Raw genomic sequence first — 17,674 nt, 5'->3', positions numbered from 1 at the left:
ATATACTTTATGACATTTAAACCTCCTAATGTCTACCTGTTTCTAAGCCATTACAGACAGCCTCTTATCACATGCTTTATTATTAGCTGCTAGTTCATGTGGACCATATAGATAACATTGTGCTCACGCCCGTGGAGTTCTGCAGGACACTGCACTAATTGGCTAAAATGCAAGTGAATATATAATAAAGTCATGTGATCAGCTGGCTGTCAGAAGATGCTTAGATACAAGGTAATCACAGAGGTAAAAATAATATTAATATAACTGAGAAAAGGGGCAGTCTGCAGAGGGTTAGATACAAGGTAATCACAGAGGTAAAAAGTATATTAATATAACCAAGATAAGGCGCAGTCTGCAGAGGCTTAGATACAAGGTAATCACAGAGTTAAAAAGTATATTAATATAACTGAGATAAGGAGCAGTGTGCAGAGGCTTAGATACAAGGTAATCACAGAGTAAAAAAGTATATTAATATAACGGAGATAAGGGTCAGTCTGCAGAGGGTTAGATACAGGGTAATCACAGAAGTAAAAAGTATATTAATATAACTGAGATAAGGGGCAGTCTGCAGAGGCTTAGATACAGGGTAATCACAAAGGTAAAAAGTATATTAATATAACTGAGATAAGGGGCAGTCTGCAGAGACTTAAATACAAGGTAATCACAGAGGTAAAACGTATATTAATATAACCGTGTTGGTGAATGGGTAATAAAGGGATTATTTATCTTTTTAAAAAATATAAATTTTGGAGTTGACTGTCCCTTTAATAACAGAATTAATTTCTAAACATTCAAAAATGTATTTATTTGCATCTCTTCACTAAGCTAGTTTATTCTACAAATTTTTATATAAAGTAATATTCTGGTCGTCATTACAAGTAAAGAGCAACTGCTATAAATACAACATTATAAAAAAATAAAACTGAAAGTTTTTTTGTCTGGACAAGCAATAAGCACTCAAGCACCACATCAAGTTCCGTAACTATTGCTTTTACCAGTATTGGTGTCTTTTTAAAGGGATAAAGTGCATGGCTGCATTTCAATGTGAAATAGAAGCAGTTTCTCTTGTAAGGTGTATCCAGTCCACGGATCATCCATTACTTGTGGGATATTCTCATTCCCAACAGGAAGTTGCAAGAGGACACCCACAGCAGAGCTGTCTATATAGCTCCTCCCCTCACTGCCATATCCAGTCATTCTCTTGCAACTCTCAACAAGCATGGAGGTAGTAAGAGATAAGTGGTGAAATGTAGCTGTTATTTTGCTTCAATCAAGAGTTTATTATTTTTAAATAGTACCGGAGTTGTGCTATTTTATTCCAGGCAGGAAAAAAGAAGAATCTGCCTGGGATTTATATGATCTTAGCAGGTTGTAACTAAGATCCATTGCTGTTCTCACACATGTCTGAAGAGAGAGATAACTTCAGCGGGGAAATGGCGTGCAGGTTATATGAGGTATGTGCAGTTAATATTTTTCTAGAAGATGTGAATGCTAGAAAATGCTGCTGATGCCAAATTTATGTAAGGTAAGCCTGAATACAGTGATTTAATAGCGACTGGTATCATGCTTACTTTCTGAGGTAATACTCTTTTATATTTACAATATAAAACGTTTGCTGGCATGTTTAAACGTTTTTATATATACTTTGGTGATAAAACTTTATTGGGGCCTAGTTTTTTTTCCACATGGCTGGCTTAAATTTGCCTAGAAACAGTTTCCTGAGGCTTTCCACTGTGTTACTATGAGTGGGAGGGGCCTAGTTTTAACTGTTACAGACTGAGACATCCAGGAGTCCCCTGAATGCTACAGGACATCTCTAAAGGGCTCTTAGGCTTCCAAAATAGTTTGTTGGGGAAGGTAGGCCCACAGCAAGGCTGTGGCAGTTTGGTGTGACTGTTAAAAAACGTCTATATAGTTTTTTTTATCCGTTTTTTTAACTAAGGGGTTAATCATCCATTTGCAAGTGGGTGCAATGCTCTGTTAACTTATTATACACACTTTAAAAATTTTGTTTGATTTACTGCCTTTTTTCACTGTTTTCAAATTCTGACAAAATTTGTTTCTCGTAAAGGCACAGTACCGTTTTTTATATTTGCTTGTTATCTTGATTTAAAGTGTTTTCCAAGCTTGCTAGTCTCATTACTAGTCTGTATAAACATGTCTGACATAGAGGAAACTCCTTGTTCATTATGTTTAAAAGCCATGGTGGAACCCCCTCTTAGAATGTGTACCAAATGTACTGATTTCACTTTAAGCAATAAAGATCATATTCTGTCTTTAAAAAATTTATCACCAGAGGAATCTGACGAGGGGGAAGTTATGCTGACTAACTCTCCCCACGTGTCAGATCCTTTGACTCCCGCTCAAGGGACTCACGCTCAAATGGCGCCAAGTACATCCAGGGCGCCCATAGCGTTTACTTTACAAGACATGGCGGCAGTCATGGATAATACACTGTCAGCGGTATTAGCCAGACTACCTGTATTTAGAGGAAAGCGAGATAGCTCTGGAGTTAGACAAAATACAGAGCATACTGACGCTTTAAGAACTATGTCTGATACTGCCTCACAATATTCAGAAGCTGAAGGAGAGCTTCTTTCTGTGGGTGATATTTCTGACTCAGGGAAGATGATGCAACCTGATTCTGATATTTCTACATTTAAATTTAAGCTTGAACACCTCTGCGTGTTACTCAGAGAGGTTTTAGCTGCTCTGAATGACTGTGATACAATTGCAGTGCGAGAGAAATTGTGTAGACTGGATAAATACTATGCAGTGCCGGTGTGCACTGATGTTTTTCCAATACCTAAAAGGTTTACAGAAATTATTACTAAGGAATGGGATAGACCAGGTGTGCCGTTCTCTCCCCCTCCTGTTTTTAGAAAAATGTTTCCAATAGACGCCACCACACGGGACTTATGGCAGACAGTTCCTAAAGTGGAGGGAGCAGTTTCTACTCTAGCAAAGCGTACTACTATCCCTGTCGAGGACAGTTGTGCTTTCTTAGATCCAATGGATAAAAAGTTAGAGGGTTACCTTAAGAAAATGTTTATTCAACAAGGTTTAATCCTACAACCCCTTGCATGCATTGGGCCTGTCACTGCTGCTGCGGCGTTCTGGTTTGAGTCTCTGGAAGAGGCTTTACAGGTAGCGACTCCATTGGATGAAATACTTGACAAGCTTAGAGCACTTAAGCTAGCCAATTCTTTTGTTTCTGATGCCATTGTTCATTTGACTAAACTAACGGCTAAGAATTCTGGTTTTGCTATCCAGGCGCGCAGAGCGCTATGGCTTAAATCATGGTCAGCTGATATCACTGGAGGAAAAGGTCATGCCCTTCCTCAGGATAGGTCCAAACCAAGGGCCAAACAGTCTAATTTTCGTGCCTTTCGAAACTTCAAGGCAAGTGCGGCATCAACTTCCTCTAATGCAAACCAAGAGGGAACTTTTGCTCAGTCCAAGACGGTCTGGAGACCTAACCAGACCTGGAACAAGGGTAAGCAGGCCAAAAAGCCTGCTGCTGCCTCTAAGACAGCATGAAGGAACGGCCCCCTATCCGGTAACGGATCTAGTAGGGGGCAGACTTTTGCTCTTCGCCCAGGTGTGGGCAAGAGATGTCCAGGATCCCTGGGCGTTGGAAATTATATCCCAGGGATATCTTCTGGACTTCAAGGCTTCCCCCCCCAAAAGGGAGATTTCACCTTTCACAATTATCTGCAAACCAGATAAAGAGAGAGGCATTCTTACACTGTGTACAAGACCTCCTAGTTATGGGAGTGATCCATCCAGTCCCAAAGGAGGAACAGGGACAGGGATTTTACTCAAATCTGTTTGTGGTTCCCAAAAAAGAGGGAACCTTCAGACCAATTTTGGATCTAAAGATCTTAAACAAATTCCTCAGAGTTCCATCATTCAAGATGGAGACTATTCGTACCATCCTACCTATGATCCAGGAGGGTCAATACATGACTACAGTGGATTTAAAGGATGCTTATCTGCACATTCCGATACACAAAGATCATCATCGGTTTCTCAGGTTTGCCTTCCTAGACAGGCACTACCAGTTTGTTGGGTTAGCTACAGCCCCAAGAATTTTTACGAAGGTTCTGGGGTCGCTTCTGGCGGTCCTAAGGCCACGGGGCATAGAAGTGGCCCCTTATTTAGACGACATCCTGATTTAGGCGTCAAACTTCCAAATTGCCAAGTCTCATACGGACATAGTGTTGGCATTTCTTAGGTCGCATGGGTGGAAGGTGAACGAGAAAAAGAGTTCTCTATCCCCCCTCACAAGAGTTTCCTTCCTAGGGACTGTGATAGATTCTGTAGAAATGAAATTTTACCTGACGGAGTCCAGGTCATCAAAACTTCTAAATTTCTGCCGTGTTCTTTATTCCATTCCTCGCCCTTCGGTGGCTCAGTGCATGGAAGTAATCGGCTTAATGGTAGCGGCAATGGACATAGTGCCGTTTGCACGCCTACATCTCAGACCGCTGCAACTATGCATGCTCAGTCAATGGAATGGGGATTACACAGATTTGTCCCCTTTACTGAATCTGGACCAAGAGACCAGGGATTCTCTTCTCTGGTGGCTATCTCGGGTCCATCTGTCCAAAGGTATGACCTTTCGCAGGCCAGATTGGACAATTGTAACGACAGATGCCAGCCTTCTAGGTTGGGGTGCAGTCTGGAACTCCCTGAAGGCTCAGGGATCGTGGACTCAGGAGGAGTCACTCCTTCCAATAAACATTCTGGAACTAAGAGCAATATTCAATGCTCTTCAGGCTTGGCCTCATCTACGACAGTGAGGTTCATCAGATTTCAGTCGGACAACATCACGACTGTGGCTTACATCAACCATCAAGGGAAAGATAATTCGCTGGGCAGAGATTCACTCTTGCCACCTATCAGCTATCCATATCCCAGGTGTAGAGAACTGGGAGGCGGATTTTCTAAGTCGACAGACTTTTCATCCGGGGGAGTGGGAACTCCATCTGGAGGTGTTTGCACAATTGGTTCTTCGTTGGGGCGAACCAGAACGCCAAGCTTCCTTGTTACGGATCCAGGTCCAAGGACCCCAAGGCAACGCTGATAGATGCTCTAGCAGCGCCTTGGTCCTTCAACCTGGCTTATGTGTTTCCACCATTTCCTCTGCTCCCTAATCTGATTGCCAAAATCAAGCAGGAGAGAGCATCAGTGATCTTGATAGCGCCTGCGTGGCCATGCAGGACTTGGTATGCAGATCTGGTGGACATGTCATCCTTTCCACCATGGACTCTGCCGCTGAGACAGGACCTTCTACTTCAAGGTCCTTTCAACCATCCAAATCTAATTTCTCTGAGGCTGACTGCCTGGAGATTGAACGCTTGATTTTATCAAAGCGTGGTTTCTCTGAGTCAGTCATTGATACCTTAAATCAGGCACGGAAGCCTGTCACCAGGAAAATCTATCATAAAATATGGCGTAAATATCTTTATTGGTGTGAATCTAAGGGCTGCTCATGGAGTAAGGTCAGGATTCCCAGGATATTATCTTTTCTCCAAGAAGGATTGGAGAAAGGATTGTCAGCTAGTTCCTTAAAGGGACAGATTTCTGCGCTATCTATTCTTTTGCACAAGCGTCTGGCGGATGTCCCAGACGTTCAGGCATTTTGTCAGGCTTTAGTTAGAATCAAGCCTGTGTTTAAACCTGTTGCTCCACCTTGGAGCTTAAATTTGGTTCTTAAAGTTCTTCAGGGGGTTCCGTTTGAACCTCTTCATTCCATAGATATCAAACTTTTATCTTGGAAAGTTCTTTTTTTGGTAGCTATTTCCTCGGCTCGTAGAGTTTCCGAGTTATCTGCCTTACAATGTGATTCTCCTTATCTGATCTTCCATGCAGATAAGGTAGTTCTGCGTACCAAACCTGGGTTTTTACCTAAGGTGGTATCTAATAAGAATATCAATCAAGAGATTGTTGTTCCGTCTTTGTGTCCTAATCCTTCTTCAAAGAAGGAGCGTCTATTACACAATCTGAACGTGGTTCGTGCTTTAAAGTTTTACCTACAATCTACTAAAGATTTTCGTCAAACATCTGCTTTGTTTGTTGTCTACTCTGGACAGAGGAGAGGTCAAAAGGCTTCGGCAACCTCTCTTTCTTTTTGGCTAAGAAGCATAATCCGCTTAGCCTATGAGACTGCTGGCCAGCAGCCTCCAGAAAGGATTACAGCTCATTCTACTAGAGCTGTGGCTTCCACATGGGCCTTTAAAAATGAGGCCTCTGTTGAACAGATTTGCAAGGCGGCGACTTGGTCTTCGCTTCATACTTTTTCAAAATTCTACAAATTTGATACTTTTGCTTCTTCGGAGGTTATTTTTGGGAGAAAGGTTTTACAGGCAGTGGTACCTTCCGTTTAAGTACCTGCCTTGTCCCTCCCTTCATCCGTGTACTTTAGCTTTGGTATTGGTATCTCACAAGTAATGGATGATCCGTGGACTGGATACACCTTACAAGAGAAAACATAATTTATGCTTACCTGATCAATTTATTTCTCTTGTGGTGTATCCAGTCCACGGCCCGCCCTGTCATTTTAAGGCAGGTATTTTTTAATTTTAAACTACAGTCACCACTGCACCCTATGGTTTCTCCTTTCTCTGCTTGTTTGCGGTCGAATGACTGGATATGGCAGTGAGGGGAGGAGCTATATAGACAGCTCTGCTGTGGGTGTCCTCTTGCAACTTCCTGTTGGGAATGAGAATATCCCACAAGTAATGGATGATCCGTGGACTGGATACACCACAAGAGAAATAAATTTATCAGGTAAGCATAAATTATGTTTTTGCAATATACTTCCATTAGCAAAAATGCTTCTCATAATGTTATTTCAGTTTTTCTGCGGGATACGCACATATCCTGGGAGAGCCACTATACCATTATTTAAAAACCACACAATTTCAGAGTCATCTGTGGCTTGTATGACACAAATGATGTTTTCACAGAAGCAATACAGGTCATCTTCAGCTCTCTGAGCTTGACTATTGGTGCGCAGGCCCTCACAGGATATGTGCGTATGGTGCAGAAAACATTAATAAAGTTTATGAAGCTTTAAATTGAACTGCTTTTCAGTTTTGACCTTTCTATCCCTTTAAGCCTTTCCAGCCAAAAAATCTTTATCCTCTGTATAGTGTAACAAAATTGCCTAAGTAATACAGTTAGCTGGGGAGCTGCTAATTATCCCAGAAGGTGCTGACACCTTTTAAAGTGACACCGATCACGTGAGTGAGATTCTTTTCTCTGGTGAAGATTTTATGTATTGCTTTCATATACTACACCACATGGGGCCATTTTATTTGTATTTGTTGTTCTAGAACCATACTCCTTTTAAATACAAGCACACAAACAGTGCTTAAGATTAGTTTTGGGCTGAAATAATTGTATTACTAACATTTTATGTGAACACACTTTTAAAAGATCTAAATGCATTAGGCAGAACATAATTAAAAATGGTCCTTAATGTCCAATAAACTACCCGTAAAGCCTTAGCATGGAAGCTGGGTAAAAATCTAGAGGTCACAGCCAGTTCCCTTCCTTTGTAGTAGACACTAATTCAGAACGGTTAAAATGTTCTCATGATCAAACCTGTATTACATAGCTACCCAGAGCAGTCTCAACCTAAGCAAGCTACTATACAATATTATGGAATAATCACAGAGAGTTTTATAATCTTATGATGCCCGCTAGCGGTCTGAGAAATCCCTATATATATATATATATATATATATATATATATATATATATATATATATATATATATATTCCTCTGAGTAAGTAGAGCCTCAGCTTTAACTATTGAAGTTACTGATAATTTACATTTTCTTGTATATATGTTATTTATTCTTTAACCGACTACATCACTGGAGGACTGGGGAGTCTTGGGTATACTGTTCATACTATACAATCCTCACTAAAATAGTACTTACCCCTATCCAACCTACAAGGGCCCTACCATTTATTAGAGTAGATATGTTTACAACTTGCTTCCCAACCCTTTACCTATCCTTATATTAATCACTTTCCCCTGGCCTTCTTGACTCCCTAGTGACACATAAAGATTCACTACCTTTAGTACATCAGAGCTTCAAATACCACCTACCCCAGCCCCAAGTAGATATGTCCTTTTTTCATCCTACCACTACCTTGTATAGCCGCCTAGGGACAAACATATTCTATTCTAAAATATAGGGTGCAACTACTCACATTACGTTAGCTGATTCTATATAGCATTAGCTCGTGGTGTGGTGGGCAGTAACTTATGTATATCTCAGGGTCTCATGGAGCCCTGTTCACTTATAGCCAGCATACAGTGCTGACCTGGCCATGAGTAACCCGAAGCTATGTACACGGAAGAGTTGATGTTTATAATGTTTAGTTGAATGTTTATCATGCTTTAGGACTTACATTAAGTAATATATCTTCTACACTATTCTACGCCGGTCGTGTCCTTGTCTGAGTGTCTACATCAAGTAATGTATAATATATATTAGTATTTTTCCTTCCCCTTACACATAATTTCTTAAGAGTTACCTTCCTGTTTACCCAACACTCCTAGAGACCCAAAAGCTCTCCCAGATTAATACTCTAACTAACTCCGCCCCCCCTCCCCTTTTTCTCATATAGGGTGGCTCTTGCCCGCTGAATTTCCCTTCCCCCAAATAAAACCTTAATACTAACCCCCCATTTTGCCCCAATTTGTTCCAAATAAATAAACTATTCTATGGCATCCACAGCAATTTGAGGATCATTACTATCCTATCAAAGCTAAAGGTTATAAAATGAGGTTTCGCAATTATATGCTCCAGTTACCCATATCTACCACACATGAGTTTCTGTTACCATTAGCTTTATATGTTCAACGTTATATGATCCACATTTCAGACATACTGTTATAACCCTTGTTAGAAACTATCTTCTTACTATTGAACTTGCTACACTGTATATTAAAGGCCTTCATTCGCATGTATTTAACATTGTTGTGGATCATGCTCAGTAATTATAATAGTAATACTGGTATTTCTTTTACAAAGATATGACGAGTCCACGGATTTCATCTTTACATGTGGGATATTAACCTCCTGCTAACAGGAAGTGGCAAAGAGCACCACAGCAGAGCTGTATATATAGCCCCTCCCTTCCCCTCCACCCCCAGTCATTCTCTTTGCCTGTGTTATACTAGGAAGACATGGTAAAGTGAGGTGTTTAGTTTCTTCAATCAAGAAGTTTTTTTATTTTAAATGGTACCGGTGCGTACTATTTTCCTCAGGGGGATATGGAAGAAGATTTCTGCCCTGAGGTTTGATGATCTTCGCATTTGTAACTAAGATCCACGCTGGTTCCCACAAGACTTCTGAAGGTAACCATGAGACATCTTCAGTGTGGAGACCGGTTTCATGCTACAAGCAGCATTATGGTATGTGCAGCCTTTTTTTTCTGAGGAGACTTGGTGTATCAGAACTGGCTGGTATTATTTCCCTGTATGGGAATGGGGTAAGCAGTAAAACCTATTTTAATAAGAGGAGTGTTACTGGAGTCCCTATTTTATATTTATTATTAGCTGATATTTGGGCATTATGTGTCATGGGTAACAATATAAAAAACAATGGTTTATGTTTTTTATTTTTGGCACTTAAAACTTATTGGTTTTATGCTTGAGGGTTATATTGTGTGTGTATTTTTACTTTAGTGCAAAACTGCATTTCCATGCGGTGTTGTTTGGGCCTACTCCGACTTTTGACCTTAATGGGGCGGAGCCTATTTTGGCGCAATTTCTTCAGGCTTAGCAGCAGCAAACAGTAACTCGGTAGCTCCTGGACTGTGTAGCTGGTCTGAAGGGTTGGAAACTTGATTCGAAGTACCCTGGGGGCAGGTAGGCGCCACAGAAGAGCTGTGGCGAGGTGCAGAGTGTATTTTTATCTATCTTTTGACTACATGTTATAAGTACTTCTAAAGCCTTATTTCTGCCCTTGCTTCTGGGTGCAGTAATTTTTGGATTAACCAACGATATTAAGTTAAATTTGGGAATAAGTTTTTTGTGCATTTTGGAAAAATTGTTCCCTTTTTCTTTTCTTAAATGCACAGTACACATTTTTTCTAATGTTTATTTTATGCTATAAATAAGTGTTTAAACTACTTTTGTGGTATTACTAGTCTGTTCAACATGTCAGACATTGTGGTTTCTCATTGTTCTATGTGTTTAGAAGCTATTGTGCAACCCCCTCTAACATTGTGTAACTTTTGTACTGAAAGGGCTTTACAATGTAAAAAGCATATTTTAAATGAAGTAAGTGTGCCTAGGGATGATTCTCAGTTTGAAGAGAATCAGGATATGCCATCCAATTCTCCCCAAGTGTCACAACCTTTTATGCCCACACAAGCGACGCCAAGTACTTCTAGTGTGTCTAATTCCTTTACTCTGCAGGAGATGGCTGCAGTTATGTCAACTACCCTTAGAGAGGGATTGTCTAAATTACCAGTGTTTCAGGGTAAACGCAGTAGGTCAAGTGTTAATGTAAATACTGAATCCTCTGATGCTTTATTAGCTATTTCCGATGTTCCCTCACAGTGCTCTGAGATGGGGATCAGGGAATTACTGTCTGAGGGTGAAATTTCTGATTCAGGGAATGTTTTGCCTCAGACAGATTCGGATGCTATGTCATTTAAATTTAAGCTTGAACACCTCCGCCTGTTGCTTAGGGAAGTTTTAGCGACTCTGGATGATTGTGATCCTATTGGGATTCCTCCAGAGAAATTGTGTAAAATGGATAAATATTTGGAAGTTCCTACTTACACTGATGTTTTTCCGGTTCCTAAGAGAATTTTGGAAATTATTAGTAAGGAATGGGATAGACCAGGTATACCGTTTTCTCCCTCTCCTAATTTTAAGAAAATGTTTCCTATATCAGATACCATTCGGGACTCATGGCAAATGGTCCCTAAGGTAGAGGGAGCTATATCTTCCCTAGCTAAGCGTACTACTATACCCATTGAGGATAGTTGTGCTTTCAAGGATCCTATGGATAAGAAATTAGAGGGTCTACTAAAGAAATAATTTGTTAACCAGGGATTTGCATTGTTCCAGTAACTACTGCAGCAGCTTTTTGGTTTGTGGCTCTAGAAGAGTCTCTTAAGGTTGAGACTCCTTTAGATGACATTCTAGATAGAATTAAGGCTCTTAAGCTAGCTAATTCTTTTATTACTGATGCCGCTTTTCAAATTGCTAAATTAGAGGAAAAAAATGTAGGATTTGCTATTTTAGCACGTAGAGCATTGTGGCTCAAATCTTGGTCTGCTGATGTGTCATCAAAACATAAGCTTTTAGCTATTCCCTTTAAAGGTAAGACCCTTTTTGGGCCAGAATTGAAGGAGATAATTTCTGATATTACAGGAGGTAAGGGCCATGCCCTACCTCAGGATAGGAATAATTTTTGTTCCTTTCAGAACTTTAAAGGAGGACCCCCCGCTTCTTCTTCCACAAAGCAGCATGAAGGGGGTGGCCCCCAAACCAGGACCGGATCTAGTAGGGGGCAGACTTTCTTTCTTTGCTCAGGCTTGGGCAAGAGATGTTCAGGATTCCTGGGCACTAGAAATAGTGACCCACGGTTATCAATTGGAATACAAGGATTTTCTCCCAAGAGGGAGATTTCATCTTTCAAAATTATCTGCAAACCAGATAAAGAGAGGCGTTCTTACGCTGTGTAAAATACCTTTTTCCTATGGGAGTAATCTGTCCTGTTCCAAAATTGGAACAGGGACAGGGGTTTTACTCAAACCTATTTGTGGTCCCCAAAAAAGAGGGAACGTTCAGATCCATTTTGGACCTCAAGTGTCTTAACAAATTTCTAAGAGTTCCATCATTCAAGATGGAGACAATTCTAACGATTTTGCCAATGATCCAGGAGGGTCAATATATGACTACCATGGATTTGAAGGATGCTTACCTTCATATTCCAATCCACAAAGATCATCATCGGTTTCTAAGGTTTGCCTTCTTGGACAAACATTATCAGTTTGTGGCTCTTCCTTTCGGGTTGGCCACAGCACCCAGAATCTTCACAAAGGTTCTAGGGTCTCTTTTGGCGGTTCTCAGACCGCAAGGGATAGCGGTGGCGCCTTATCTGGATGATATTCTGATTCAGGCGTCAACATATCATCTGACAAAATCTCACACGGACACAGTGTTGTCTTTTCTGAGAACTCACGGCTGGAAGGTGAACATAGAGAAGAGTTCAATTGTTTCACAGACAAGGGTTCCTTTCTTGGGAACTCTGATAGATTCGGTAGCCATGAAAGTATTTCTGACAGAGGTCAGAAAATCAAAGATTTTGAATACTTGCAAAGCACTTCTGTCCATTCCTCGGCCATCAGTGGCTCAGTGTATGGAGGTAATCGGATTAATGGTAGCGACAATGGACATGGTTCCGTTTGCTCGCTTTCATCTCAGACCACTGCAACTGTGCATGCTCGGTCAGTGGAATGGAGATTATGTGGATTTATCTCCAATGATAATTCTGGATCAAGAGACCAGAAACTCTCTTCTTTGGTGGTTGTTGCCAGATCATCTGTCCCAGGGGACTTGTTTCCGCAGACCCTTGTGGGTGATAGTGACAACAGATGCCAGCCTTCTGGGCTGGGGTGCAGTTTGGAACTCCCTGAAGGCTCAGGGTGTTTGGACTCAGGTGGAGTCTCTACTTCCAATCAATATTCTGGAACTGAGAGGAATATTCAATGCGCTTCAGCCGTGGCCTCAGTTGGCTTCGGCCAAATTAATCAGATTCCCGTCGGACAACATAACGACTGTGGCATATGTCAATCATCAGGGGGGGAACAAGGAGTTCCTTAGCGATGATAGAAGTATCCAAGATAATCAGTTGGGCAGAGGCCCACTCTTGTCATCTGTTGGCGATCTACATCCCAGGGGTAGAGAACTGGGAAGCAGATTTTCTAAGTTGACAGACTTTTCATCCGGGGGAGTGGAAACTTCACCCGGAGGTATTTACCTCATTGATTCTCAGATGGGGCAGACCGGAATTGGATTTGATGGCATCTCGTCAGAATGCCAAGCTTCCAAGATACGGATCCCGGTCAAGGGATCCTCAGGCCGAACTGATAGATGCCTTGGCAGTACCTTGGTTGTTCAGCCTAGCTTATGTGTTTCCGCTGTTTCCTCTCCTCCCACGCGTGATTGCTCAAATCAAACAGGAGAGAACTTCAGTGATCTTGATAGCGCCTGCGTGGCCACGCAGGACTTGGCATGCAGATCTAGTGGACATGTCCTCTCTGCCACCGTGGAAACTTCCGTTGAGACAGGACCTTCTCATTCAAGGTCCTTTCCAACATCCAAATCTAATTTCTCTGCAACTGACTGCGTGGAGATTGAACGCTTGATTTTATCGAAGCGAGGATTCTCTGATTCAGTTATCAATACTTTGATACAGGCTAGAAAGCCTGTCACTAGAAAAATCTATCATAAGATATGGTGTAAATATCTTTATTGGTGTGAATCCAAGGGCTACTCGTGGAGTAAAGTTAGGATTCCTAGGATTTTGTCTTTTCTCCAAGAAGGATTGGAGAAACGGTTATCAGCAAGTTCCTTAAAGGGACAAATTTCAGCTTTGTCAATTCTGTTTCACAAAAGTTTGGCAAATGTATCAGATGTTTAGTCTTTTTGTCAGGCTCTATCTAGAATTAAGCCTGTATTTAGACCTATTACTCCTCCCTGGAGTTTGAATTTAGTTCTTCGAGTTCCCCGTTTGAACCTATGCATTCCATAGATATTAAACTATTATCTTGGAAAGTTCTGTTTTTGGTTGCTATTTCTTCTGCTCGAAGAGTTTCTGAGCTTTCAGCATTACAGTGTGATTCGCCTTATCTCATATTTCATTCTGATAAGGTGGTTTTACGTACCAAACCTGGGTTCCTTCCTAAGGTTGTTTTGAAGAAGAATATTAATCAGGAAATTGTTGTTCCTTCCTTGTGTCCTAATCCTTCTTCTAAGAAGGAGCGTCTGTTACATAACTTGGACGTGGTCCGTGCCTTAAAGTTTTACTTACAGGCAACTAAGTATTTCCGTCAATCATTTTCATTATTCATGGTTTATTCTGAAAAGCGTAGGGGTCAGAAAGCTACGGCTACCTCTCTTTCTTTTTGGCTGAGAAGTATCATCCACCTGGTATATGAGACTGCTGGACAGCAGCCTCCTGAAAGAATTACAGATCATTCTACTAGGGCTGTGGCTTCCACATGGGCTTTTAAAAACGATGCATCTGTTGAACAGATTTGTAAGGCTGCGACTTGGTTGTCCCTTCACACTTTTTTCCAAATTTTACAAATTTGATACTTTTGCTTCTTCTGAGGCTATCTTTGGGAGAAAGGTTCTTCAAGCAGTGGTGCCTTCCGTTTAGGTTCCTGCCTTGTCCCTCCCTTTCATCCGTGTCCTATTGCTTTGGTATTGGTTTCCCACAAGTAAGGATGAAATCTGTGTACTCGTCATATCGTAAAAGAAAGTAATTTATCAGGTAAGCATAAATTTAGTTTTCTTTTACAAAGATTTGACGAGTCCACGGCCCACCCTGTTCTTTTTAAGACAGTTTTTATTTTTAATTTTTTTGTAAACTTCAGTCACCTCTGCACCTTTTTAGCCTTTCTTTTTCTCTTCCTATACCTTCGGCTGAATGACTGAGGGTGGAGGGGAAGGGAGGGGCTATATATACAGCTCTACTGTGGTGCTCTTTGCCACTTCCTGTTAGCAGGAGGTTAATATCCCACAAGTAAGGATGAAATCCGTGGACTTGTCATATCGTAAAAGAAAGTAATTTATCAGGTAAGCATAAATTTAGTTTTTTATGTTTTGGATCAAGTATACTTTCGGTACGAGAATTGTATGGATACCCCTATTAAGTCTGATTTGTATCTGGACATATTTTTCTGTTTTTTTTTTTTTGTCACTCTTTACCTCAAAAATTATTTTAAAAACAAAAAAAATGTTCTCATGATCAAATAGTTATGTTATTAATAAAAAACTACTCCCATTGTCTTTATTATTGACAGGTGAATTCACAAACTGCAGTAATTTTAGTCATGAACAGACTGCTGATGCTTCTTTAAATCTTCTTCAAAATCAAAAAAGCTGCGTGGGAAATCTATGTTCTGAATGTGGGAAATGTTTTACAAAGAAATCATATCTCTTTAGACATCAGAAAATTCATAAAGGCGAGAAAGCATTTTCATGTTCTGAATGTGGGAAATGGTTTACCCATAAATCACATCTTATTAGCCATCAGAAAATTCATACAGGTGAGAAAGTATTTCCATGTTCTGAGTGTGAGAAATGTTTTACACAGAAAGTAAATCTTGTTGCTCATCAGAAAATTCATACAGGAGAAAAAACATTTTCCTGTTCTGTATGTGGGAAATGTTTTAATCGTAAAGGTAATCTAGTGGATCATCAGAAAATTCATACTGGAGAAAAGGGATTTTCATGTTCTGAATGTGGAAAATGTTTTTCTCAAAAATCATATCTTAGTCTTCATCAGAAAATTCACACGGGAGAGAAAGCATTTTCATGTTCTGACTGTGGGAAATGTTTTATTCAGAAATCAACTCTTATCAGGCATCAGAAAATCCATACAGGAGAAAAGCCATTTTCTTGTTCTGTTTGTGGGAAATGTTTTATTCAAAATCGTTATCTAGTGGATCATCAGAAAATTCATACTGGAGAAAAGGGATTTTCATGTTCTGAATGTTGGCAATGTTTTACTCAAAAATCATCTCTTATCAGGCATCATAAAATTCACACAGGAGAGAAAGCATTTTCATGCTCTGAATGTGGGAAATATTTTGTTTTGAAATCTTATCTTATTGGTCATCAGAAAATCCATACAGGAGAAAAGCCATTTTCCTGTTCTGTATGTGGGAAATGTTTTACTCGTAATGGTAATCTAGTGTATCATCAGAAAATTCATACTGGAGAAAAGGGATTTTCATGTTCTGAATGTGGGAAATGTTTTATATGTAAAACACATCTTAATAGACATCTGAAAATTCATACAAGAGAAAATCAATTTTCCTGTTCAACATGTGGGAAATGTTTTATCCGTAAAGGTAATCTTGTTGTTCATTAGAAAAGTCATACAGGAGAAAAGGAATTTTCAAGTTCTTAATAAAAAGAAATCCAACCGATGATTTCTGGTAAAGAGTGCACACTAAATTAATGTTATTTGAAGTAAAAAAAATGGATTAATCTATGTGATTATCACAATAATATCTATATAGATATGAAATTAAAATATAATATAAGGTATAAAACCGTTAAAAAACGTGAAAGTTCCAAATAAAAGTCCAATTGTGCACTTGACAGGCTCCTCTTGTATCACATGGTGTAATGGTTTATATGTGTTAGAAACAAAAGCAAGACAAGTGGCACATCATAATAACACCTGATTAAACATAGTGGCGATGTGTGAAATATGAAAATTGCTCACAAGAAAATAGGCACCTATAGGACATCAGGTGCTTTTAGGCAGACTGACCTTCATACAGTAGTCAGCGCGCTGTATCCACAGAAACCCTGGGCATCGGCTATCAGTCCTCAGTTGCTGAACCAAAACCACAGAGCATAGGATAGCTTACCGCACCCGGTATTCCCAGGTGGTTTCCCATCCAGGTACTGACGATGCCTAGCCCTGCTTAACTTCTAAGATCAGATGGGATTGGGTGCATTAGCCTACCACACCTGGTATTCCCAGGCGATTTCCTATCCAGGTACTGACCAGGCCTGGCCCTTAACGTCCAAGAACAGAAGGGGATGGGTGCATGTGCTCTGTGGTTTTGGTTTAGCAACTGAGGAGCGTTCATACTGGTGACTAATAGCCGATGCCCAGGTATTCTGTGGATGCAGCTCGCTGACTGCTGCATGAAGGTCAGCCTGCCTAATAGAACCTGATGTCCAATAGGTGCCAATTTTCTTCTGAGTAATTTTCATATTTCACACATTGCCACTATTTCCAATCAGGTTTCACTATGAGGTTCCCCTTGTCTTGCTTTTATTTTTTTATGTTCTGAATGTGGGAAATGTTTTCTCTATAAAACACATTTTTATAGACATCTGAAAATTTCTACAAGAGAAAATAAATGTTCCTGTTCAATATGTGGAAAATGTTTTAACCGTAAAGAAAATCTTGATAGCAAAGAAAAAAGAGCCCAAAGGCACTACTGAGAAGTAAGAAAGGGAATATAATTAATAATAATAGCTAGGAGGGAAGTGTGTCGTTCCCTCCTACTGTAGTACTAACAAATCATGTAATTGTTTGGTGCTCTGTACAAATCTTAAATTGGAACTAAAAGAGGTATAACCTCCAAAGAAGTACATATAAATAGCACTCAAATTCCCTTTGTAAATGGTGTAGACTGAGTAATGAGTGGCAGATAAACTAGGAAAATTAAAATATAACTTTTATTGGGACTTTAAAATGAATGGCAGGACAATACATTTAAAATTACAGGAACGGTGAATAACGTAAAATGGGACAAGAGCTGCAGTAAATGAGATATCCACTAAGGGATAAAACCTTGTATAATATAACTTATTATCAAGTCTTGTTGGTAAATAGACCTAGGATGTCATCTTAATCCATAGTCCTAAGAC

At 40.1% G+C, this 17,674-nt stretch overlaps 1 protein-coding gene across 2 annotated transcripts in view; it reads left to right on the top strand.

Annotated features, from left to right (window-relative positions):
* Nucleotides 1-16,384, top strand: part of LOC128635991 (gastrula zinc finger protein XlCGF26.1-like) — a 58,525-nt gene extending 42,141 nt beyond the window's left edge. For both annotated transcript variants that reach the window (XM_053689066.1, XM_053689067.1), the window contains exon 7: nucleotides 15,079-16,384. In XM_053689066.1, the coding sequence (XP_053545041.1) occupies nucleotides 15,079-16,151 (1,073 nt within the window). In that variant the 3' untranslated portion in view covers nucleotides 16,152-16,384. The remainder of the gene's footprint in view (nucleotides 1-15,078) is intronic.
* Nucleotides 16,385-17,674: the final 1,290 nt, after the last annotated feature.

Source organism: Bombina bombina, chromosome 7 (assembly GCF_027579735.1).
Source record: "Bombina bombina isolate aBomBom1 chromosome 7, aBomBom1.pri, whole genome shotgun sequence".
NCBI classification, from domain to species: domain Eukaryota; kingdom Metazoa; phylum Chordata; class Amphibia; order Anura; family Bombinatoridae; genus Bombina; species Bombina bombina.
This window is presented reverse-complemented; position numbering and strand designations above follow the sequence as displayed.